This window comes from Rhinoderma darwinii, chromosome 6 (genome assembly GCF_050947455.1).
Source record: "Rhinoderma darwinii isolate aRhiDar2 chromosome 6, aRhiDar2.hap1, whole genome shotgun sequence".
NCBI lineage: Eukaryota > Metazoa > Chordata > Amphibia > Anura > Rhinodermatidae > Rhinoderma > Rhinoderma darwinii.
In genome coordinates, this window is record NC_134692.1 from 30,300,562 (window position 1) to 30,326,492 (window position 25,931).

Sequence of the window (25,931 nt, forward strand, 5' to 3'; positions counted from 1 at the left end):
TTTCTCATGTTTTTTGTTGCTGTTTCTGACGCGGTATCCACGTCAAAATCAGCGCCCAAAAAATAAATTAGGCCTCCTGCACATGACCGTAGCCATGTGCACGGCCGTGATTTTCGGGTTGGCCGGGCGCGGAGTGTCACCCACAAATCGCGGGCCGTGCACATGGCCGCGGCCATTATTTGCTATGACCCTGGACAATCGGCGTGCAGGCAGAGGAAAATCTGCCTCAAACTTCCAAACTGAATTTTGTGGCAGAATTTCGGCCTGCAAAAAACTCAGTGTGAACATAGCCTAAGGGTATGTTCACACGCTTAACAAAAAAACGTCTGAAAATACGGAGCAGTTTTCAAGGGAAAACAGCTCCTGATTTTCAGACGTTTTTTGAGCAACTCACGCTTTTCGCTGCGTTCTCGCAGCATTTTTTTACGGCCGTTTTTGGAGCTGTTTTCAAAACAGCTCCAAAAACGTCCCAAGAAGTGTCCTGCACTTCTTTTGACGAGCTGTCATTTTACGCGCTGTATTTTGACAGCTAACGAACTAATGCCAAAGGCAAGATAGCCCTATTTCACAGCTACCACTAAAATGCTAAATCTTTATTATGCTGTATTTAGCGAACAAACAAATCAAACATATAGGATTAAAATTATCAAGGCCTGGAAAGGGCCGGAGAAAGTAGGTAATTGTTGCACAGTGCACGTGTATATGACACCTATTGGCTAAGGCGTCCGATCTAAGCACATAGACCGCTATGTTTGGTTTGTTTGTTCGCTAAATACAGCATAATAAAGATTTAGAATTGTAGTGGTAGCTGTGAAATAGGGCTATCTTGCCTTTGGCATTAGTTCGTTAGTTTATATATTGAGCCCGCCAGCTACCAAGGGTCTACAATATATCTGTTTGCAGTATTTTGGCAGCGACGCGTAAAATGAAGGCTCGTGGGAACAGAACATCGTAAAACCCATTGAAAGCAATGGGCAGATGTTTGTAGGCGTATTAGTGGCGTTTTTTCAGGCGTAATTCGAGGCGTAAAACGCCCGAATTACGTCTGAAAACACTGCGTGTGAACATACCCTAAGTCTCAGCCAAGCAGTAAGCACAGCCACTTTTCACTCCACTTTTACAAACTGACGTGCATGGAGCAAAAGACACTAAATTCTGTCGCAAATAGTATATAAATATGACATACAGCAGATGAGACACTATTATTATAAGGCTATGTTCACACGGTTAGAAAAATACGGCTGAAAATACGGAGCTGTTTTCAAGCTAAAACAGACCCTGATTTTCAGCTGTTTTTTAAGCAACCCGCGTTTTTTGCGCTGTTTTTTAGTGCCGTTTTTGGAGCTGTTTTCTATTGAGTCAATGTAAAACGGCACCAAAAACGGCTTAAGTGACATGCACTTCATTTTACGAGGCATTTTTTTACGCGACCATTTTTAAAAATGGCCGCGTAAAAAACGCCCCTTGGGAGCGGAAACGCCATTCTTCTTATTGAAGTCACTGGACAGCTGTTTGTTGGCGTTCAGCCCCCCCGCATTTTCAGCAGTTTTTCAGGGCGTTTACGGCCCGAAAAACTGCTGAAAATAGCCCATGTGAACATACAATTAGGCCATGTTCAGACGTGGCGGAATATTTCCGCTGCAAATGTTGGTGCAGATTTGGGGCAATTACGCAACGAATCTGCACCAACATTTGCATTTCTGACAGGTAATTCAGACGTTGCAGATATCACAGCGGACTTGCCACAGATTTCAGTTTTTGCATTGCAAAGGCTGAAATCCGCAGTGAAATTCCGCTGCTTCTCCGCCATATAATGTGCATGTGGTGGAGGGGAAAATCTGCACCACAGCCTAAATACCGCACAGTTATTTTCTGTAACGTCTGAACTAAGTTTCCTAAAAATTTATAAAAAACTAATTAAAAAAACGGCTGCTGCTGAATTCCACTGCGGACTATCCACAGCGGAATTCAACAGCAATTCCACCACGTCTGAATGTGCCCTTAGAGTAAGATGCAGCTAAAAAAAAACATTACATACAATACATTTTGGTTTTTGGAGATAGCGTTGTTTTCTTCAAAATGCAGCAGTTCTGGGAGCGGCGTTGTTTCATGCATTTTGTCCATAAGCATCTCTATAGGACTTCAAAAACACCCAAAAAAATATGCATGTACAAAATGACAATAAAAAGAAAGCACCACCGAAAATGCATGTAAAAGAGCCATCAAAAATGCAAGTTACATTTTTAGAACGCTGCATTTTTTTCATGCCGTATAAAACACCAGACAAAATCCTGTTTCACGGAGGCCTTAAGCATGTATATACAAAATACAAACACAGACATACAGTATAATCAAAAATCCACCACCCCCTCCCCCAACCACAGTCACCAAGGTCAACTCTTCGAGAAGGAATTTGACACAGTTTACATTGCAAAGTTTATGCACTATGTGACTTCATTCATTTACCCCTATATGACTAGAGGAAAATCCCTTTAAGTCAAATAAGGAATCCTGGAAGATGTTTAGTACTTATTACCACATAATACAAGTCTAAACATTTTCAGCGTGATATTTTATGTGGTTATTTAGATGGGATTTTATTTATAACTACAACTAAGGCTCTGTTCACATTTGTGTTGGGGTCCCATGCTGACGTTCCGTCTGAGGTTTCTATCAGAACGGGACCCTGAACAGACACAAACTATCAGGAACGGAACCACACAGGTTTCCGTTACCATTGATTTCAATGGTGACGGATCGAATGCCCGTGGTTTCCATTTGTGTCTGTTGTGCACCGGACCCGTCGTTTTGCCGGAAGCAATAGCGTAGTCGACTATGCTATTGCTTCCGACAAAACGATGGGTCAAGTGCAGAACAGAGTCAAACGGAAACCACGGGCACAGGATGCGTCACCATTGAAATCAATGGTGATGGAAACGGAAACCTCTGGTTTCCGTTCCTGTCAGTTTGTGTCTGTTCAGGGTCCCGTTCTGATGGAAACCCGAGGAAACGTCAGAATGGGACCCCAACGCAGATGTGAATGAAGCCTAACCCAAGTAACTGACTACGAATCTTTACCTGTGCAAACTATAATCTGCAAACCTCTGTGCCTCCCAATATGCCGTAGGAGCGGAGAAGAACGTTCACTTACAGGTCTGTGCTAAAAGAAGAACTTCAAGGGGTTTAGCTTGAAGGTGAGAAAGCAAATATTTTGACAAGTTTTACTTGCAGAGAGTTCATGTCACACCGCTGCTTAAAATGTCTCGTTTCCATTGCTCCAATATTCCACTCATTAAAACAGAACATGTGACATGTGATCACTCGTATACACAGTAAGGCTGGGTTCACACGACCTATTTTCAGACGTAAACTAGGCGTATTATGCCTCGTTTTACGTCTGAAAATACGGCTACAATACGTCGGCAAACATCTGCCCATTCATTTGACTGGGTTTGCCGACGTACTGTGCCGACGACCTGTCATTTACGCGTCGTCGTTTGACAGCTGTCAAACGACGACGCGTAAAATGACTGCCCCGGCAATGAAGTGCAGGACACTTCTTTGCAACGTAATTTGAGCCGTTCTTCATTGAAGTCAATGAAGAGCAGCTCAAGATTTACGAGCGTCACAGACGCCTCGCATAATACGAGGAGCAGCATTTACGTCTGAAACGACGCAGCTGTTTTCTCCTGAAAACAGTCTGTCTTTTCAGACGTAAAAGCCTCTCATCGTGTGCACATACCCTTACACAGATACATCTATTTGATCCCAATGAAATTTGGAGCAATGCTGTGTCCTGTGGAATAAACAGGATTTGTGCATTGAATAAGCGACTGTTTTCCTGCATCCAGTGAATTGTATTGAAGTTAAAGGCTATGTAAACCTTTGATGGGCATTTTTTTTCAATAATCAAGTCAGTCAGTATGATTGGTGTAACCTTTTAATTAGTCTTCATTAAATAATCATTTTACTTTTTGAGATACATCTGTTCTGTATTATCTATACAGAGCAGCTGTATCTTTCGCTATGACCTGAATCCGTCAGTCCCACGGACCTGACGGGTTCAGTGATAGCGGGTCCTGCATGTCTCTGACATACAGGATCCACCTGTAATCTATCACATCTAAGTTATGAACTAGAGACAAGCCCGACCCGCTGACACTGAACCCGTCAGGTCCGTGGGACTGACGGGTTTAGTGAAATAGCAAAAGATACAGCTGCTCTGTATAGATAATACAGAGCAGCTGTATATCAAAAAGTAAAAATCATCTTAAATGAAGACTAATTAAAAAGTTACACCAAAAATGCCCATCAAAGGTTTACATAGCCTTTTGGGATTTCTACACCAGAACTACAGACCCCATGATATACTGATACCTCTGTCTATTGATTCTCATAAACATGATCTGATTCTATTTAAATACAACATTTATTTTGTCCAATGGGACTTACAGAAGTAGTACATTTGGATTTGCTATTTAACTATTTCTTTGTGCATTGTGACAGTGGGTTAACCTGCAGTCCTATGTAAAATAACAAATAGAGCATTGTAATATCTATTGTGCCAAATGGCAAACTGAGTTCTGCTACAACTCTTTTACAAGTACTTTTTCCCATCTAAGACACTTAGCATTTCCACAGGATATGCCATAAATGTCTCATAGATGTCGGTCTCTGGTCTGGGACCTACACCTATATCGAGAATAGCGGTCCTCCGACCTCTGGGGAGGCAGCTTCCGACCACCATGTCCCGGCAGTGTATAAATGTAGGGGTAGTCGCACATGTGCACAGTTCTCTCCATTCTGTTTTATGGCAGTTACTGAAACAGCAGAATAATCGTGTTTGGCTGTTTCCGTAACCTCCATAGAAGTGAATGGAGAAATCCGTGCAGATACCTCTCCATTCATTCTCCATCTTGATGCGACAGCTAACTCACCAGGTGGGACTGGGTTGGGAGACCCAATTCTCGACATCGCTGTGGGTTCCAGAACTGGGATCCGTATCTATCAGACATTTATTGCATATCCCATGGATATACCATAATTATCTTAGATGGAAATACCTTTTAACAATATCTAACCCATGCAACGGATTAATACAATCACTCTTAACAGGTTATTATTTAAAGTAAATGTCCACCAGTTCTTTTTAAGTACCAAAATTGTGTGCCGATCCATCTTATAATAATTTTTTTTACAGGGGTCTGAGGTCCTTTCTGTTATAGAGTTCAAAATCACCTGAATACCCATAAAGTTAAATGATAAAATGCTGTCTGTCTGCCGCCACCACTAGGGGGAGCGAACTGCATACTGATTTATTATTGAATTCAATTACAGAAATCCAGTAGTCTATCATTTAAATCTTTATAAAAGGAATCAGGGATGTATAACAAAGAATCTGACCTCTTACTCCCATAAAAATTATGAATTTAATCAGTACAGAATTTTGGATCTATTTAGATAAAATAAATAAAATGGTGATTAAAAGGTGAACATTCACTTTAAGCTTTGTAAAATGATATTGTTCACATACAAATTATAGGTCAGTGCCCAAAATCAGTTATTTGCATCATCTAATGGACTGTCTTCTAAATCTATAAAAATAATAATCTAGAATAATCTAGAAAAAAATAATTCAGTATTCACATAAATGAATCGAGGACAAGTCTTGGGGTGCAAATAATAACCGTTACAATATTAAAGGGGTTGTCTTTATTTTAAAAAAAAATTGGCGTCAGCATATGTGATCAAATAATAAAAAAAAAAAAAAAAACTTTGTATACATGGAATTGTACTGGCACAGGGCACCGCTGCAGCCAATCACTGTATTTGTGTATTACATAGATGCCCATTGATTTCTATGATTTCATTTTCCAACAGGACTTGGCACCTGCCCACACTGCCAAAAGTACCAGTACCTGGTTTAATAACCACAATATCACTGCGCTTGATTGGCCAGCAAACTCGCCTGACCTAAACTCCATAGAGAATCTATGGGGTATTGTCAAGAGGAAGATGAGACACCAGACCCAACAATGCAGACGAGCTGAAGGCCGCTATCAAAGCAACCTGGGCTTCCATAACACCTGAGCAGTGCCACAGGCTGATCGCCTCCATGCCACGCCGCATTGATAACACCTCAGCAGTGCCACAGGCTGATCGCCTCCATGCCACGCCGCATTGATAACACCTCAGCTGTGCCACAGGCTGATCGCCTCCATGCCACGCCGCATTGATAACACCTCAGCAGTGCCACAGGCTGATCGCCTCCATGCCACGCCGCATTGATGCAGTAATTCATGCAAAAGGAGCCCCGACCAAGCATTGAGGGCAGATACTGGACATACTTTTCAGTAGGCCAACATTTCAGTATTAGGGCTTATTTAGACAAACGTGATATACTTCCGTGCAACGCGCGCGATTTTCACGCGCCTCGCACGGACCTATATTAGTCTATGGGGCCGTGCAGACTGTCAGTGATTTTTGCGCAGCGTGAGTCCGCTGCGTAAAACTCACGACATGTCCTATATTTCTGCGTTTTTTGCGCATCACACACCCATTGAAATCAATGGGTGCGTGAGAATCACGCGCAGCACACGGAAGCACTTCCGTGTGATGCGCGTGATTCGCACAACAGCAGTAAAAAGTATGAATGAAAACAGAAAAGCACCATGTGCTTTTCTGTTTACAAACATACAGAGTGTCATAATGATGGCGGCTGCACGAAAATCACGCAGCCACGCATCATACGCGGCTGACACATGGAGCTGTTAAGTGCCTTTTGCACGCGCAAAACGCTGCCTTTTTTGCGCGCGCAAAAGGCACATGCTCATGTAAATCCAGCCTTAAAAATCATTTTTTAAATTGGGCTTTTTCTAATTTTCTGAGACACTAAAGTTTGGGTTTCATTTAGGCTGGATTCACACGAGCATGTGCGTTTTGTGCGCGCAAAAAATGCAGCGTTTTGCGCGCGCAAAAATGTCTGCAAAAGCTCCGTGTGTCACAAGCATAAGATGCGTGGCTGCGTGATTTTCGTGCAGCCGCCATCATTATGACACTCTGTTTTTATGTTTGTGAACAGAAAAGCACGTGGTGCTTTTCTGTTTTCATTCATAGTTTTGACTACTGTAGAGTGCATCACCCGGACTTCAATGGGTACGTGATGCGCTAAAAACGGGCAAATATAGGACATGTCGTGAGTTTTACACACGCTGCATGAAAATCACTGACAGTCTGAAAATCACGCGCGTTGCACGGACGTATTATACGTTCGTCTGAATAAGCCCCAAGGGTATGTGCACACGACCTCTTTTCAGACGTAATGGAGGCGTTTTACGCCTCAAATTATGCCTGAAAGGACGGCTCCAATACGTCGGCAAACATCTGTCCATTGCTTGCAATGGGTCTTACGATGTTCTGTGCAGACGACCTGTCATTTTACGCGTCGCTGTCAAAATACGGCGCGTAAAATGACGGCTCGTCAAAAGAAGTGCAGGACACTTCTTGGGACGTCTTTGGAGCCGTTTTCTCATAGACTCTATTGAAAACAGCTCCAAAAACGGCCGCGAAAAAATGCCTCGAAAAATGCTGCGAAAAACGTGAGTTGCTCAAAAAACGTCTGAAAATCAGGAGCTGTTTTCGCTTGAAAACAGCTCCGTATTTTCAGACGTATTTTGTTAACCGTGTGAACATACCCTAAGGGTATGTTCACATGCAAACGCAAAATACGTCTGAAATTACGAAGCCATTTTCAGGCGAAAACAGCTCCTGATTTTCAGACGTTTTTGTAAGTACTCGTGTTTTTTGCGGCGTCTTTTACGGACGTAATTGGAGCTGTTCTTCATTGGAGTCAATGAAAAACGGCTCCAAAAACGTCCCAAGAAGTGTCCTGCACTTCTTTGACGCAGGCGTATTTTTACGCGCCGTCTTTTGACCGTGACGCGTAAAATTACACTTCGTCTGAACAGAACATCGTAAGACCCATTGCAAGCAATGGGCAGATGTTTGCAGGCGTAATGGAGCCGTCTTTTCAGGCGTAATTAGAGGCGTAAAACGCCTGAACTACGTCTGAAAATAGGTCGTGTGAACATACCCTAACTGTTACCATAATCATGAACATTAAAAGAAAAAAATGCTGGAAATAGATCACTCTGTGTGTAATGAATCTATATAATATATGAGTTTCACTTTTTGAATTGAATTACTGAAATAAATTAACTTTTTGATGATATTCTAATTCATTGAGTAGGACTAGAATATATATACACATATACAGGAATGATGAAAAGACGGTTAACAGTGGACAAAACCCTTTAAGTATTAGCATAGGAATCTTTCATATGAAGCAATCATATAACATGAATTAATGAAGGTTTGTCTGCTGGTTGATTTTTTTTTTCTCAGAAACAGCGCCACTCTTGTTCATGTCAAGTATTGCAGCTCAACACCATTTACATAAAAACGGACTGCAATACCAGAAGGCCTGTAGACAACAGAAAAACTGTTTCTAAAAGGAAAAAAAAAAATCCTGGACAACCACTTTAAGTTTGGATGCCCCTTTAAAACAACACTTTCTCTTATGGAGCATGTAAAGTCCGTTTCAGCTATAGTGAAGACCTTTTTTTTTAACTTCATACAAAGGGTATGATACAAAAATAGCAACTAGATTGGAGAAGGAAACTAAAGAAAGTGACTTTGCAACCAGAAAAAGTATTTTTACCAATAAAATTTGCTGAACTTCTGAAAATGTAAGGAAGGCAAGCAACAATATCATAAAGCTTAAGGCCCTGTTCACACTGAGTTTTTTGCAGGCAGAAAATTCTGCCTCAAAATTCAGTTTGTCATTTTGAGGCTCATTTTAATCCGCCTGCATGCCGTTTGACGCGTTTTTCGACCACGGCCGTTGAGCGCCGATGGACAAAAACGCAGCGAAATACGCTTTCTCTGCTTCCTATTGATGCCAATGGGAGGTCAGAGACGTAAATGCCCGAAGATAGGGCATGTCGCTTCTTTTTCCCGGGAGACAGATTTTCCGCTCGCGGGAAAAAAAAACGCCTCCGCCTCCCATTGAAATCAATGAGAGGCATTTTCAGATGTTTTTTGGCGCGTTTTCCGCGTCAAAAAACGTGTCAAAAGCTCAGTGTGAACAGGGCCCATAGCCTCACTTTATGAATGGGATGTGCAAGAAATCCCTCATCACACAAGCAGTATTCCAATAACTATTCCTATTACTCCAGTATATACTCCATGGTAGCGACACAGCTAAATATAGATTAACTGCTTCTAGTCTATCAGTCCTCAGGGGATTAAACCCAGGAACTGAGAAAGCAATATCCGAAATAAATGGCAATAACATATTATGCAAAATTTTGAATTAAACTCTTTACTGTGCAAAAATCTACAGGAAATTGAATAATATCCCATACTGAATGCTTACTGCAAGAATGAAGCCTTCTTAGAATACTGTGGGGAGACAAACTGTAATTTACAACTAAAAACCATCCATCTGGCTGTGCTTTCACCCGCACGGCTCCGGAGTCGTAACGTAACCTATTGCTTATACATCATTATTTGGCAATATGTTGTTCATGGACTGCAGAAATGCATTGCATTCAGGATGATGTAACAGAATATATTATCATAAATCATGTGTGGAGTCTACAATACACACAGACCATTGTCAGTATACGTATAGTGCTGGTGCTTGAACTAAACTATACATATAGATGTAGCAGAGTTGAAGGTTAAAGGAGTTGTGCTGCCGACTAGTGACAATTTATTGGCCTCGTAAACGAGAAGATCAGCCAATGAACAAGTGTTTGCTCGTCCATCGGCAGATCGTTGCCCTGTTTGCAAAGGGCAATGATCGAGAATGAGCGTTCTATGAACCAATCAACAATAGCCCAATAGGGTATATTTCTTAATACTTTTGCCTTCGTTTTCTGGTGCAATTACATTGTAAAGAATGCTACACACCATATTTAACAAGCCACCACCATTTTTTCTGACAGTGTTGGAGTAATGGCGGTGTAGATTGCAAGCCACGTGAAATTGGACTTATTTACCCCCAAAAAAAGCTTAAACTTTTCCATGCAGAAAAGTTCAAGCCTTGTCCCCCTTTTATCTGACACTTTGAAAGAAGACTTAGGCTTGCAAGTTGCACGTTGTGTGGCATAGTGACAAAAAAAAGTGTCTGTGAGCTACATGAGTGGCATGCCCTGTGATTAATTTATTATCAGGGAACCAGTCTAACAAAAAGGGATTGTCCAAAGTGAACAACAAGTAAATCTAAAAGTAAATATTCTTGATGTCCTGTTCTATCACGTTGTTGAAATTTGCTGATGTTATAGCTCGTACTGTGCTTGTCACCCAGTTACTGAATGGAAAACCATGTCTAGCTATGGAAAGCTACGGGATAGGGGGATCTATAACTACATAGCATAACTTGGCCAACAGGACAAATGAAAGATATAAGTTTACATATAGAAATGTTTTTACGTTCCGTTACCTCTATCCGCATTACAATGACCAGATCACCTATAAGCCAGATTTCGTTATGGTTACAATACTGTTTGCATATACCCGTGTAGCGTGTAAGTTCCAGAGACTATACATAATTGACCCAGTAAAAGCAAACAACTCCCATCACAAAAAGCAAAATTTTTAACTCATATAGGCAATGTTCACATTTAATTTTTTGAAAAAATGTTGTGCCTTCGTAGAACACATCTATAGGCTTTCATCGAGCCCACGTGTGCCAAAAGAGTGTCCTGTGGCATACGTTCGGTCAATATCCGTTGGTATACTTTTTTTTTTGCGGTATCAAAAAAGTATATAGTCAATAATGCTTGCCAATCCAAAGGGACCCCACAAAGATGACATACGTATGCAAATGTACAGCAGTTACATATGCCTGGGCTATACTTCCGGTACCTATGTCAGTTTTTTTTCCTCAGCTGAGCGCTTCTGCACCTTTGTTTCAGCAACATTGGGGGTCTCAGCACCCGGACCCCACTGATCCAAACTTTTGATATATCTCTATGACATACCAAAAGTTTGATGAAAGTGCAGTTACTCTTTAATCATTATAAAGCAAATGAATTTGTACACACTAAAGAAAACCTTTACCCAGCATGTTCAATGTGGAATTATTCTTCAGGACGTGTTTTAAAATTCTTATCAATTGCTGATAATATCGCAGATGAATCACCATCAGAGATGGCGGACTGGTTGTGAACTTGTATTTCATCGATTTATATTGTTTTTTTGTGGTTAGTGCAGACGTTGTGGAAAATATCTGTATGGAATACATATGCAAATTTTGTTGCAGATGCATCACAGATTTGATGAGAATTTGGCAAAATTTGCAGCGGAAATTCTCCGCCCCCAGTCGTATTGCGCCCTTAAATTTGCTGCCTGCTTTTATAATTCCTTTTTGTTGAAAGGGTGCCGAAAAATAATATTGTTCCATTGTTAAGACCCCCAGCGATCAACTGTAAAATGCAGAAGAACCCAGCAGCAAGTGTTCAATTCCCCTGCAGCGCCACTACAGGGGAACTGAATTATTACAGGGTGCTTATTAAAATCTGTGGGCTATCCATATAAACCACCGGCATGCTGGATCCCCTAAAGAGGACGCTCCCCACTTCCACTAATTGATCCCCCTCTACTAACTTATCCGTCCTCGTCATGTGATGAACAAACAGGTGCACGGTTCTTTACAAGACAGCCCTGATACACAAACTGTAAGGGTATGTTCACACTGGCTATTTTCGGCCGTTTTTCCGGCCGTAAATGCTTGAAAAATGGGAAGCAGAACGCCTCGAAACATCTGCCCATTGATTTTTGAAATACGGCCCAGTAAAAAAAAGCCCAAAAAAAGAATTGCATGTCACTTCTTGAGGCGTTTTTTGGAGCCGTTTTTCATTGACTCTATAGAAAAACAGCTCCAAAAACGGCCGTAAAAACCGCTGCGAAAAACGCGAGTGGCTTAAAAAACATCTGAACATCTGAGCTGCTTACCCTTGAAAACAGCTCTGTATTTTCAGATGTTTTTGGTCTAGCGTGTGAACATTCCCTTATAGTAACGAGTCGTGAACCTGTGTGATCATCACATGACCAGGACAGACTTTCATCCACTGGAAGTAAACATTGAATGTTCCTACTGAATGACAACAAGCAGAGATCTTGATAGCCCACAGGAATTAATACAGAAAGTAGATTGGAACATTGGAAAACTTTTCATTATACAAAGAATAACATGTATTTGCTAAAAGCGTAATACCCCTCTAACTTTTAACAGACATGGATTTTACTATTTACTGATTTTGATATTTCGTTTGCCAAAGTGAATCTCAAAACTGCTGAATTGATTCTCCAAAATCTATATATGTGTATATTTTGTATGTGTATATTGAGTATTTGTATATTTTGTATGTGTATATTGAGTATTTGTATATTTTGTATGTGTATATTGAGTATTTGTATATTTTGTATGTGTTTATTGAGTGTTTGTATATTTTGTATCCATTATCTGGTGGATCAAAGAAATTGCAACATTTTAAAACACATTTATTCATTTTCCAGTAAGATTCAGTCTTGATCAGTGGATCACCGGCGATCATTTAGTGCCATGATTATCAATATAAGAGATTTTATCCAGTATACAATCATCTTAGGCCAGCTATACACGACACAAGTTGTAAAATGCCACTGAGACCAACCATCATCCTGTCCTTGAGGGGCATCATGCCTCTCTCCGTGTCTCCAGTGCATGATGACAAGGATCAGCAGCATCCTGTAAGCCGGATCCCAGACTCGCAGTGATGATGATATTGCACAGGGGAACTGGAGAGATTGGGTGTAGTAGGTGTGATCTTAAAGGGGAAGCACAGAGTGACAGGGGACAACTCTCCAGCAGGGGGGAGTGATGATGCAATGGACAGAGAACTTTCTTAGTCCTTGCTATATGTATATACAGGACATGGGCAGCATCACTGCAGTGCCAGCTGTGTTGTGTAAAGCTGCAGTATAGCTGGGGGCAGTGGGAGGCCTAGAGCTGTTCTGCCACCTGACTGACTGATGCCCTGGCACACACACTACAGAAGACATAAGAGATTACATGCACTAACCAATAACCTCCTGGAGCTCGTAGCTGTCCCTGCAGATGGGCCACCCGATGGGTTGCGCTGTGGGCTGGCTGTGCACCGGGGACTCGGTCTGCTCTGACATCCTGGTTACGAGGAGTGTGATGCTGCTTGTGGGCACCTCTATTGCGGGCTGGCACCTCACTGATCACTGACAGCCGGGCAAGCAGGCAGGCACAAGGCTGGAGAGGAGCGGAGGAGGGGGAGGAGATGGGAGGTGCAGCCGGTGCTTCCTCCTGGGTGACAGGGGAGGGAGGTGGCGCTTCCTCAGCCACCAGCCTTCTGCATGGGCGATGATACCTAGGTCGGGCACAGCTGGTATCAGGAGAGGCTGCAGGTATCTGCCCGGGGCGCGGCTCGTCCTCACACCTGCTGGCGGCCAATAGAGCTGGATTCTGTCTCTCTGATAAATTTTAGACAGACTTTATAAACAATCAGTATACAGTAAGTATATAGGAAAACAATACAAGTTCAGAGACATGCTTCAGCCTACAGGTGTTTTTTGTTAGCTAAAAGTTGTTGTTGTTGTTGTTATCTTTTTTATTATTATTATTATTATTATTATTATTATTATTATTATTATTATTATTATTTCTGTATTCTAATTTTTTATTAGTTTATTTTGTATATCTTGTCTATTTGAAAATATCTAATAGGAAAGAGTCCTGGGATGCAATTCTGAGAAGAAAGTCACATATTCTCTCTCTCTCTCTCTCTCTCTCTCTCTCTCTCTGTCCCTCTCTCATCTCATCTCTCTGTCTCTCTCTCTCTCTCTCTTTTTATCTTTCTTTCTCTCTTTATCTCTCTCTTTCTTTTTCTCTCCCTCTCTCTCGTTTTCTCTCACTTTTTCTCTCTTTCTTTCTCTCTTTCTTTCTCTCTCTCTCTCTTTCTCTCGCTTTCTTTTTCTCTTTCTTTCTCTCTTTATCTCTCTTTCTTTCTCTTTCTTTTCCTCTTTCTCTCTCTGTATCGCTCTCTTTCTTTTTCTCTCCTCTCTCACACTTTCTTTCTCTCCCTCTCTTTTTATCTTTCTCTCTTTCTTTCTTTCTTTCTTTCTCTCTTTATTTGTCTCACTCGCTTTCTTTATCTTTCTTTTTCTGTCTCTCTTTCTATTTCTATCTTTTTTCCTCTCTTTTTCTCTATCTTACTTTTTTTCTCCCTCTTTCTCTCTCTCCTTCTTTCTCTCCCTCGTTCTTTCTTTCTCTCTCTTTCTTCCTTCCTCTCTCTTTCTTTCTTTCTTTCTTTCTAAATCTCTCTCTCTCTTTCTCTCTCTCCATAACTTTTTTTTTCTCGATCTCTTGCCTCTCTCCTCTCTCTATCTCTCTCTCTCTCTTTGTCGCTATATTTCTTTCTCTGTCTCTTCCTCTCCATCTCTCTCTTTCTCCATCTCTCTCCTCTCTCTCTCTCGCTCTCTCTCTTCATCCATCTCTCTCTTTCCATCCGTCTCCCTATCTCCCTATATCTCTTGTATTATATACTAATAATAATAATGTAACATTATGTCTGATTACCAAAGACGAGTGGTTAGAGCGTTATTGTACTTAGATACTTGTAATAAATTGATATATTATTGTACCTTGTTTTATATATAACTTTATTTATTTAGGGAGTGCATTGTGGTTTGGAATTTGCTATTTATTTCCCCTAACACATGAATTTCAGAAGTAAGATATATTCATGAACAGACTCTGAATGCTTGTGGAGCAGTTTTTATGTATGTAGAGTCTTTGAAAGATCAAAAGGAACAGATAAGATACCAGTACTGAAATTGCTGAACCAAAAGAAGGAAGCGTAAAAAAGTAACTAAACGTAAAGGGGTTTTCCCATCTTTGAAATTGAATGTGCCATACATGTAAATGTCAGATAGGTGGAAATTCCACTTGTGGGACCCCCAGTGATTGGCAAAATAGGGGTCCCTGACTGTTCCACCAGACAGAGATGTCATGAGCACAACTTTCTTCAGTCTTTTACAGTTGTGAAAACCGAAAGGAAGTCTGCTTGGCTGTTTCCATCCCTCCCGTACACTTGAATGGAGGGAAACGCACAACATACACACCACCTCTCAGTTGATTGTTGGGGCAGCTTTTGTCTTTATGAGAACCCTCTAATCTATTGCTGGATTGTTTTGGGTTGCTTTTTTTTTTTCATTTTTATATATTTAATTTAAGTTAGGGTTAGAACTAGTGGGCTGTTCCTCATCAGTACAGGGTAGGGTTTTAGGTGATTGAAATAGCTTTCCTCCTTCTAAAGGAGACCTTTTTTGCTTACTTTTTCTCAGGGAGCATTTTCCTAAAGACTTCCTGCCAACTGGTTCTCCGCAGTACCTTTCAAAAGATTAGTGGGCTAGTAGTGTTTTTGTATTGTTTATTTTATAGTGTAGTATCGATTTGGACTATTCATGTGTTTTATTTTGTATTATTTTTATTTTATTTTACATTAAGTAATACAATAGCTGTTCGAGATAAGATTACCTTTATGGTTACCATCGTCTTTGTAGCAGTGGAGCTGCTTTCATGTGGTCTCTTTAAAAGATCAAAGGAAGCAGATAGAATATCAATATTTAGTGACCTCATTTCCCTCAGAAATAGCAGGCAGAATTAAAACTCAGAAGCGCTCAATATAAGCCCCTGTAGAATAAGGATATGTATGCTTAAAATGATCACTGACGCTACAGTAACCAGATGCAGTCCCACGCAATATAATGAACATCTTTTCTGACCATATAAAACAAGATCCAATCCATCGTTTGACGACATCCACGCAGCCTGACTGTAATTATTGGAGATCATTTTCCAAGGGCTCACAGGATATGTCAGATGGCAATCTTCATGGAACATCATATTGCAGAATATATCGCTTGGTCTGTACTTTATGTATTGACCAGTAGTTCAATAATTTTTTTCAACATGCACATATAGTAAATATGGTCTCAGTGTTCACTCATCCTCTGTTGCTGAGTCCTTCAACTATTTAGAGTATTTAATGACAGCTTCCCTTTAGGTCCCTTAACTTTTCTTAAAGAGGACCTGTCAGCTCTCCTGACATATCTGTTTTAGTAAATCATGTATTCCCCATGAAATTAACAAATCTGGAGCATCTTTACTTAGAACTCGGCGTTGTACCGTTCCTTTGTTATTCCTCTTAGAAATATATGAATAAATTAACAACCGAGTGTTACCAATTGAGGGTGTGTCCCTACACAGTCTGAAACTGTCCAATCAGTGCTGACAGAGTGAGACTAAAGGGACACACCCCCTTGAAAAGGGGAAGGGAAACAGTTGTTAATTTATTTATACATTTCTAGGAGGAATAACAGAGGAATGACACAACTCAGAGTTCTAAGAAAAGATGCTCCAGCATTGTTACTTCATGGGGAATAGAAGTATTAATTAAAATAGACATATCTTGAGAGAGGACAGGTCCTTTTTAATCTATCACTGTCTTCTACATTTTTAGATGCCATGGACCCATCATTTGATCCCAGAGTCACTCAGTCTCCATATAAATAAACAGTCCCTGTTATCGCCTCTTACCTCGACAACTTTCGTTCCTGCTTTTGGTTTCATGAGTTGAATTTGATGCCTTATCTATAGCAGCATGGCAGTAAAAAGATATGAAATCAAGTGAGCAACCTAGTTCCATGGAGTTCTGCGAAACCTGCAGTTGCTCTGACACTCCCCTGCTCCCTGTACGTGTTATAGCTGCATGCAAAGGCAGACATTTAACACAATGTATATAACAAGTCATCAGCACTTGTGTTGACACTTTCTAACATATCTTTGCATTAGTATGGTACCTTTTTAAGGTCTATGTCAGCTTGCTAGCATATTTCTCCCCATGTTTTTGTTTCTACAAGGGTCCTCTTGTGTGTCTTAAAACGGCAATGTGTTGTTACAGCAGAAAGAACCTGTGACTTCCTGTGCCTATACATGTAATGTACTTAAATGGTGGTCACCCAGACAGGAAGTCAAGTGGTTCCTAGGCAACCTGGAATCACACACACAAAAGAAGAAGATACCAATGAAATTATGTAATACTAAATATACTTTCTATATGAAATTACTGTCGTGAAGTTAGTCTTTAATTATTTTATTTTTTAATTAACTGGTCACATGAAATTAAAAAAATAATACAAATAATTAAATATATTTTTTTGTTTTTTTATTTATAGTTGAGTTTTTAAGACACAGACCGGCTATGCGTATTCAATAGTTATCCAACCTGTCCCTTCAGTAAACATGCTCTCATCTTTCAATGGGGAAAGTAGAATAAGCCTCTGCCAGAAGGCTATGTGTAAAGGAGACACAAAGGACCAGCTATGTTGTCATCCAATAGCCAGCTATAGACAGCTATATTTTGAAAGGATCTTACTGACCCCATATTATCTCTATTATACAGGAAATCTATGTCGACAATTATGAGGAGACAAGATCCTAAAGAGATCTTTAGTGGTAATTACCCATTAGGGCATGTTGAGATGTGGCAGAATTTTTCCGCTGCAAACATTGCTGCAAATTCGCAGCAATTACGCAACAAATCTGCAGCAACATTTGCATATGTGACAGGTATTTCAGACGTTGCGGATATCAATGCGGACTTGCCGGAGATTTCAGTTTATGCATTGCAAAGGCTGAAATCTGCAGTGAAAATCTGTTGCTTCTCCGCTGTCGGCCATGCATGCTGCGGAATGAAAATTCTGCACTGCAGCCTAAATTCCGCACTGTTATTTTAGGCAGCATCTGAACTAAGTTAACTTAAAAGGTATAGAAAACAGTGGAAAAAATGTCTACTGCAGATTTCCACTGCAGACTCTCCGCAGTGGAATTCAACAGCAATTCCGCCACGTCTGAACATGCCGTAAAAGAACAGTCTTGCAGTGCCCGAATTTTACAAAGACAGGATAAAGGTTGAATAGGTATGGGATAAATGCATTGTATGGAACTAAAAGGGGAAAACTAGATTGATGCTGTGGTCTTCGATTGACCTCTCCCCGCCAATATGTGTCATTGATATTGCAGACCCAAAAGTGGTCCCATTATTTTTTTTTAGCTAAGAAATGGAAACAATCAGATAATTAGTTCTTCTGGTCATGAGATGTTCATGACATCTGTCTGTACACAATCCAGTCTCTACTGACCATTGGATTGGTCCAAACCAACACGTATGGTAATTTTTATAGCTCTACAGAGGAAACGTCCATGTCTCCTCACTCAACAAAATGTTTATAACCGGACACTACAAGGCAAAACAAGTCCTTTCTTTACATCTATTAGGGTAAGTGCGCAATTTTCCTCTTAAATGTATATCTATGTAACAGCACATGCCTGGACTGACACAGCAATTTGGTACCAGATTGATTATACATCAGCAAACACTTAGCATCAATCATCAATAGAATTGCTTATATGGTGTCTTCTGATTTCTAAAAAAAATCAATAGTCTTTACTTGGAGTAAAGATTTATTTTCTCACTTTTAGAGCCCTGGGCTGTAGAGTCTAGAAAGAATAACAGATGCCTTTTAAAGAGAACCTTTCACCTCCCCATACATGTGCAGCTGAGTGCAGGATGTAATAGGCAGGGCTGCACAAACCATGGGGGACTTTACATTGTTTTTCTACCTTCCTCCATTATTTAGATATCGGTGCCGTTATATTTGGCGCCCATTATTTAAATAACCCCCTGAACTGCCAATGGGGCGTGTACTGCCAATGGGGCATGTTACTATGGCTGTGACACTGTCCAATCAGATATGGACAGTGTTACAGCAAGAGCGAAGATGGTTACAGACTACAAACAAAGTAACAAACCCTATGTAGTCTTATCCTGCAATCATACTACCATTCATCTTTTCCCTACGTTTTGATTACCTAATGAATGTATTCTAGCAAGAAAAAGGGGGTATGAAGAAGTATGACCGCAGAATCAGGGAGTGCCTCTTAGGAACTGTAGACACAACATGGTGGGATATTTTTAATCAAGAGTATTTGCTAAATTGCTAAAATGTTTGTATTTTAGATGCATTGAAGTAATAAAAAAAAATGGAAATATCTTTTAAATCATTCATACAACATTGTAGCTATGATTATGTACTTTCAATTTATTACATAAAATGGCCAAGCAGGAAAATCCTTCCACTCACACTTTTTCTCATTTATCCACACACATACACAAATATTTCATAATATAGTATTTTACATTGAAAGTCAAGAAGTGAAGATAAGCGTCATTATAAGGATAACATGTCACAATGTCCTTTACTCCACCATTTTATCAGTTTTATGCAGTTATATGACGTGTAGCTACTATAGCTTTATTGAATTTATCCTTCCGTGTCCATGTACTGACCTATCTAGTGATAGCACAGGGTAAATATTACAGACCTTGGCTCCCTTTGTACTGCAGGCAGAGCTCAGTGTTTTCAAAGAAAAATCAATAATATAATGTCATAAAATAACAAGGTAAAAAATATTTACCGACCAGAGCATCGTGTGTTTTCAATTGCATAACAACTGCAGAAACTTTGTGTTTAGTCTTATTATCTTAAAGGCAACAAAAATTGCAAGAAGGAAAAGTGAGATATAGACTGAAATTCCTTTAATCCTGTATCTGAAAATCCAGCACTTTTTTTCCAAAACAGAACTGCATTATAATCTCGAATTTCCCAAGACCAGATCCACCAGAAGACTGTGAATATAGGACCACTTATGAGACTCTGCTGATCAAAAAAACAAAATAAACCCTCATAAACATGGCAAAGCAGTGCGCCCGGAGCCTGTATGGAGGCACACATTCCCTACGGCTCTGTATTGATAATCCATAGGCATTTTGCAAGCTAACCTATAGTGCCTCCATACAGCACCGTATTCCACAGGTCTTCTCCCATAGAAGAATTGAGATGGAGTATTTTTTTTTTCTAATTGTGTCTGACTGATAATGTCCAATCAGTGCTGACAGTCAGACTGTGTAGGGACACGCCCCTTTTGACAACATGAATTGTAACACCCAGTTGTGAATTTATTCATACATTTCTAGGAGGAATAACAGAGGAACGGCATAACAGAATTCTAAGAAAATATGTTCCAGAATTGTTATTTCATGGGGAATTTAGTAGTCCTTCTCAATTAATTAGAATATCATCAAAAAGTTCATTTATTTCAGTAATTCAATTCAAAAAGTGAAACTCATATATCATATAGAGTCAATAAACACAGAGTGATCTATTTCCAGCATTTTTTTATTTTAATGTTGATGATTATGGCTAACAGTCAGGTTTTATACTGTATTCTGAGAAATGTTTGCCCCTTCTGTGTTTCCTATTTGAAAAGGGAGGAAAGGGGGCGTTTTGGGGTCCATATTCTTCCAATTGTAGTCTGAAAGCCACTTCCATTCCTTTTTAGAGGCTCAGGTTGATGCTCTCTGTGCTTTACACTGCAGCTCCGCTTGCTAAGATTGGCTCCTGTGTGTAAGCACAGGCACCAGAAATCCAGCACATGGAGTGGTGATCTCCAGACAGGAAGATGCTCTTATACTTAGGGAAATAATGGGAGATTCGCAGAGATCTGCATTATCTATAACATACAGTACTTGCTTTACTGTCATACAGTTGGGTATGTTGCTGCTGTCTAGGAAGCTATATTAGCTCTCAAAGATTTTAGGGCTACAACATGCCCCAACTGTAAGTGTAACGCCATATTATCAGGATCAAGTTTAATTTTTTCTTTGCACGATCCTAGAACACCATAAATATTTGATCGGTGGGGGTCCGACTCCCAGCACCTTCCCCAGTCAGCTGAATACATAAGTTTGTGGCTGTGCCTGGTCCTGCAGCTTAGGCTGGGTTCACACGACCTATTTTCAGACGTAAACGAGGCATATTATGCCTCGTTTTACGTCTGAAAATAGGGCTACAATACGTCGGCAAACATCTGCCCATTCATTTGAATGGGTTTGCCGACGTACTGTGCAGACAACCTGTCATTTACGCGTCGTCGTTTGACAGCTGTCAAACGACGACGCGTAAAAATACAGCCTCGTCAAAAGAAGTGCAGGACACTTCTTTGCCACGTAATTTGAGCCGTTCTTCATTGAACTCAAAGAAGAGCAGCTCAAGATATACGAGCGTCACAGACGACTCGTATATTACGAGGAGGAGCATTTACGGCTGAAACGACGCAGCTGTTTTCTTCTGAAAACAGGCTGTCATTTCAGCCGTAAAAGCCAGCTAGCGTGTGAACATACCCTAAGCTCAATTAATTTGGATGGGACTGTGAAGCAGTGAGCTGCAGTACTAGTCACTGCCACAACCATTTATACAGCACTGTGCCTGGGTACACAATGAAGGGAAGCAGCCCCTTCAATCAGCACAGATACCAGGAGTTGGACCCCCACTTATGAAATATTGATGGCCTATCCTAAGATTAGTCCATTTATATTGATGTCTTGGAAAACCCCTTTAAGCACAATAATTTATATTATGTTGTTTTGCATAAAAGAGTGAGTATCTCATACTGGCCAGCAGCTCTTTCCCAACTTATGTTATTTCCCAGTCTGCAATGGCTGGGGGTGCACTAGAGAAGAAGCTTGGGCGGCAAATGTTTTTTTCCACAGAGTTTGCCTAGTTTTAATGTATTAAAAATTGCAGCACTCGTATTTTTACAATAGTCGCAAAGAAAGATGTATATTCTGAATATTAAGTCCATGTTAGTAAGTGATTAAGATAAGTATACTATATTCTATACTATATTGACACTTGAAGAAGCCACGTTTGTGGGATCTCATGGAGCTTTTCCCAATTATGATGCTTTGGTGATATTCGTAATTTGTAACTTTCTTATGTCATTTTTTTGTCGGATTTATATCTCTATTACCCTGTTGTGATTGCCTCCACACAATTAGTTACCATGTATGTGGAAACGAGCGACGATCAATGAGACAGCTCGTTGATCGACGCTCATTTTCTCCTTTTAGCAATGATTGGTTATGTATGGGGCTGAGCGATCGTTGCTACGATCGTTATTCCCCATGCATTTCCATCATGTCAGCAGCGCGTCTCCCTGTCTACACAGGGAAATGTGCTGTCGACAACAATAATATTTTACACATTTAAAACTATACGATCAGCAGATGTGCGAGCGTTTGCTCATTCATTGGCTGAACTGTTTACACATGGCAATGATCAGGAAGGAGTGGTGATATGAAGGATCGTTTGCCTTATTGTTGGCCCGCGTAAAAAGGCCTTTAGTGTGTTGTATTACGATACTTCTTATCGGGTAATGCCCTCTACATCGCAGTGTGTGTATCTTGCATTGCGGATCTGCCAGTTATTGCGCAGCTAATACCAGCTGAACTGTAGCCAATGATTATGTAATAACGAAACGCAGGTTTTTCTGGCTTCGGTTCCCAGTCTTTCAGGCTCGTTCTAGGTGACAGTCAGTTGAATCTGAAAATACATTTTAAAAAAAACATTTACACCAATGCAAAACCAGAAATCATTTCACCTGCAGATAAAACTTTTTGAATGTTATCTTTCTTCTACAAGTGCTGCCATGCTGAATTCTTCTCTAAGGAAAGGAGACAGCCGTGGGGTGTTTGTGTTGCTTCCACGCAGCATGAACAATTACTACTAAGAATAGCAGAGGGAGGTTATTATGCAAGCAGACAATTTATATTAAACAGATGGAGTCACGTGGAGCTAAAACAGGTGATTTAACAGAGAAGAATAAACTCCAGGACCAGTGAGACTACTTTTACATCCAAGATATTTCTCCTTACTGCATTTCCTATATACTAAACATTTATATCCTACCGGTAATTATTATATAATAAAGAACCACGTTAAGTCTTATTTATAAAAACTAGCGCAGCCAAAACTGCCCATAGCAAGCAACGGGATTACTAATTTTATTGACGAACAAAAAACAAAAGTGATGACTAGACTGATTGATTGTTATGGCCAACGCTTCCATTTTACATCTCTGCCCCATCCCATTGTTTATTCTAGTACTTTTTAAAAAGGTATTTAATTTCATTATTATGTTTAAAGAGGACCTGTCACCTGCCCAAAAACCTGCAGTTGACATCTCAGTTAGATTGCTGGCACCTCACAGATTCTGATGCTTTTTATTTGTTTCTTCTAGCCCCCACTGTTCCTGAGATATTGGGGCCGTTAGTTCTGGTATCCGATATGCAAATGAGGCCTTTGACTGTCAAGTGGGCGGTTACCCCATATCAAGTGACAGGTATTACCCGCCTACTTGACAGTCAAAGGCATCATTTGCATATTGGACACCAGACCTAACGGCACCGATATCTCAACAACGGTGGGTGCTAAAAGAAAAAAAGAAAACGTGGCAGAATCTGTGAGGCGCCTGCAATCTGAGATGTCAGCTGCATTTTTTTCGAGCAGATGACAGGTTCTCTTTAAAACGGATGTCCATGTAAAGCATAAGTCAGTGCCAGGGTGATTCTTTGAAGGGGTTGTCCAGGATAAGAAAAAAGGATCTGCCACGTCTATCCATGGGCTGTGACTGTGGATAAATTGCACTACAGAAACATACAGATGTGGTGCTGTTTTCGGGGAAAAAAAGCAGACCCTTCTTTCTAATCCTGAACATCCCCTTTAAGAACTCATTGACTCACTAAATCTGACATCCCAAATACACATCATGGACCGAGGCTTCAGAGCATTTTGGGTATGGAATCAGATGTTGACATAGGCTACTACAACCATAAAAATTGGTTTAATTACCCTAAATGACTCAAATGTAGCATTACATGACAGTGATACTTAATAAATTATTGCATGATTATTGTGTGGCAGTTGTGCCGTGTGTAAAGTATATGGACTTACATTGGTAAAGCAACTCAAAAAATGTATTGTTGGATGACCCATTTGGAATAACGTCACACTGCATAAGCCTTGTGAGTCTCCAAGGGGTGTGAATACATAGATCCCCATAGCAAAGTCAGGAATGGGCCCTCAACTGATGGTTGACAATAGTGACGCAAGCATCATCATCACTTCTTCTTATTGAGCAGTAACCTAGTGATGGATAGTAGTGTCATATGCACAGAGAATAACCCAGCAGTGGAAACCCACCAACATTACTGTACCTGAGTACAGACCTTTGGCCCTAGAGCACTTGCCTTGCCTTCTACAGCTATAGTTACACTCAGCCTAGCAGATTGACTCAGCAGAGCTCACTGAGTGTGTAACAAGAACAGTTGTGTCAACATCCCATGAGTAAGTACTACCTGCGGCCATATAGAGATTATTCTCAGCAATTACCTAATGTGTTAAACCACTAGCCACAGAAAACAGCTCATTTGGGTCTTTACCAGCTAGTTTACCCATATGTCACAGGTTCACTAAACTGTGATCTCAGTTACATAAAGCACACAGGACGGGATCTCCAGGATCAAGGTGAGAATATTTACACTCTCCATCGACATGTTTGAATTATGGGTGAGAGAATTGTATTCAGTGTGCAGTAAAAGGGATGTACTAGCTATAAGTAAAGTGTAATGTAAAGAAAGGTTAAGTACTAAATACCGCGGCTCTGTGTACACTGGAGGCTATATACAGAATGACTGAGCAAAGTTAACACCAAGTGTTTTTGTTTTTTTAATATTGTAAATATGTTGTGTATTTCTTAGAAATGTGTAGAAATAAAAAAATATTTTTTGGGAATAAAACAATGTTTTAGGTAATTTTAAGCAACTTTTTAATTGACCTCAATTACAAATAGTTTTTGCTTTTTAAGATACAGCTTCTTTAGTATCCTGTATACATAGTATTTTGTCAAAACTTCGGCCCTCATTTCAGCTGACCTGACGGCTTCGCTGAAAGCTGGTCCTGCTTGTCAGAGGCACGCAGGACCAGCTTTCAACCGAGCCATGAGTCCATTTATAAATTGAAAAAAAGAAGTCGCAATAAGCCACAGTGTGCTCACCAGATATGCCTTTTCTGATGCTTGTAGTTCCTCACTGGAGTGTGTGGTCGCAACGGTACCACTACGCCTTGATTTCTGTAGGTTCCAAATTAGAAGTAGGTATATATACGAGCTCGGTGACTCAAATCACTCTGAGACCATGTTCTCAAAAAGAAAGACTCCAATTTATTATCATACACAGCGTATATTTATAAGACACAGAACAAAGAGCATAACTCATATTGTAATCAGCAAAGGGAGAATTCCTCCCTCTGACCTTGAGCTCCATCCCAAACTGTTACTTCTATCAACTATTACAAGACAAACTAAAAGACAAAAATGTATACTGACACAAAATACAAAACATGGAATTTTGAAATTATTCCTTCACAAGTGCTACAAAGAGGGGGCTTGCAGGCTGACAAGAAATTTTCATAAGACGAAAGAAAGGTTCCTCGGCACATCCATAAAAATATGAAAAAAAAGCTTTTATTTATGCATTAGGTTAAAATGCAGGGAAAGCATGCACAAATAAAAGCTTTTTTTCATATTTTTATGGGTGTGTTGAGGAACCTTTCTTTAGTCAGTCCATTTGACCTGAAGAAATCGGCAATGACGTCAAAGATACAGCTTCTATGTATACAGGATACAAAGAAGCTGTATTTTAAAACGTTACAATTAGTTCTGTGCTGCTTGGTTTCTGCTCAGCTTTGCTCGGAGTGGCGTAGGGGCTTAATAAAAAAAATCTATGAGTCCGTACACCGCTCGCTCGCCTTTGCGATCGGTGGGATTCTCAGTTCATGGACCCCCAGCAATCAAAACTTATAACATGCAAAAAGTTTTTTTAAAGTTTTTAGTT

General features: G+C 40.2%; 1 protein-coding gene and 1 long non-coding RNA gene across 3 annotated transcripts in view; both read right to left on the bottom strand.

Annotated features, from left to right (window-relative positions):
• The window catches only part of STK39 (serine/threonine kinase 39), a 249,303-nt gene extending 235,904 nt beyond the window's left edge, over positions 1-13,399 (bottom strand). The window contains exon 1 of one of the 2 annotated variants that reach the window (XM_075829402.1): positions 13,131-13,397. In XM_075829402.1, the coding sequence (XP_075685517.1) occupies positions 13,131-13,230 (100 nt within the window). In that variant the 5' untranslated portion in view covers positions 13,231-13,397. Of the gene's footprint in view, positions 1-13,130 lie in introns of both variants that reach the window. The other variant, XM_075829403.1, reaches the window with a different exon arrangement.
• A 6,961-nt stretch (positions 13,400-20,360) lies between these two features.
• Positions 20,361-25,347, bottom strand: LOC142655353 (uncharacterized). The gene is made up of 2 exons (XR_012849478.1): positions 25,094-25,347; positions 20,361-22,581 (listed from the first exon to the last, which is right to left on the bottom strand). It is a non-coding gene; the product is annotated as an uncharacterized LOC142655353 (long non-coding RNA).
• Between the last annotated feature and the right edge of the window lie 584 nt (positions 25,348-25,931).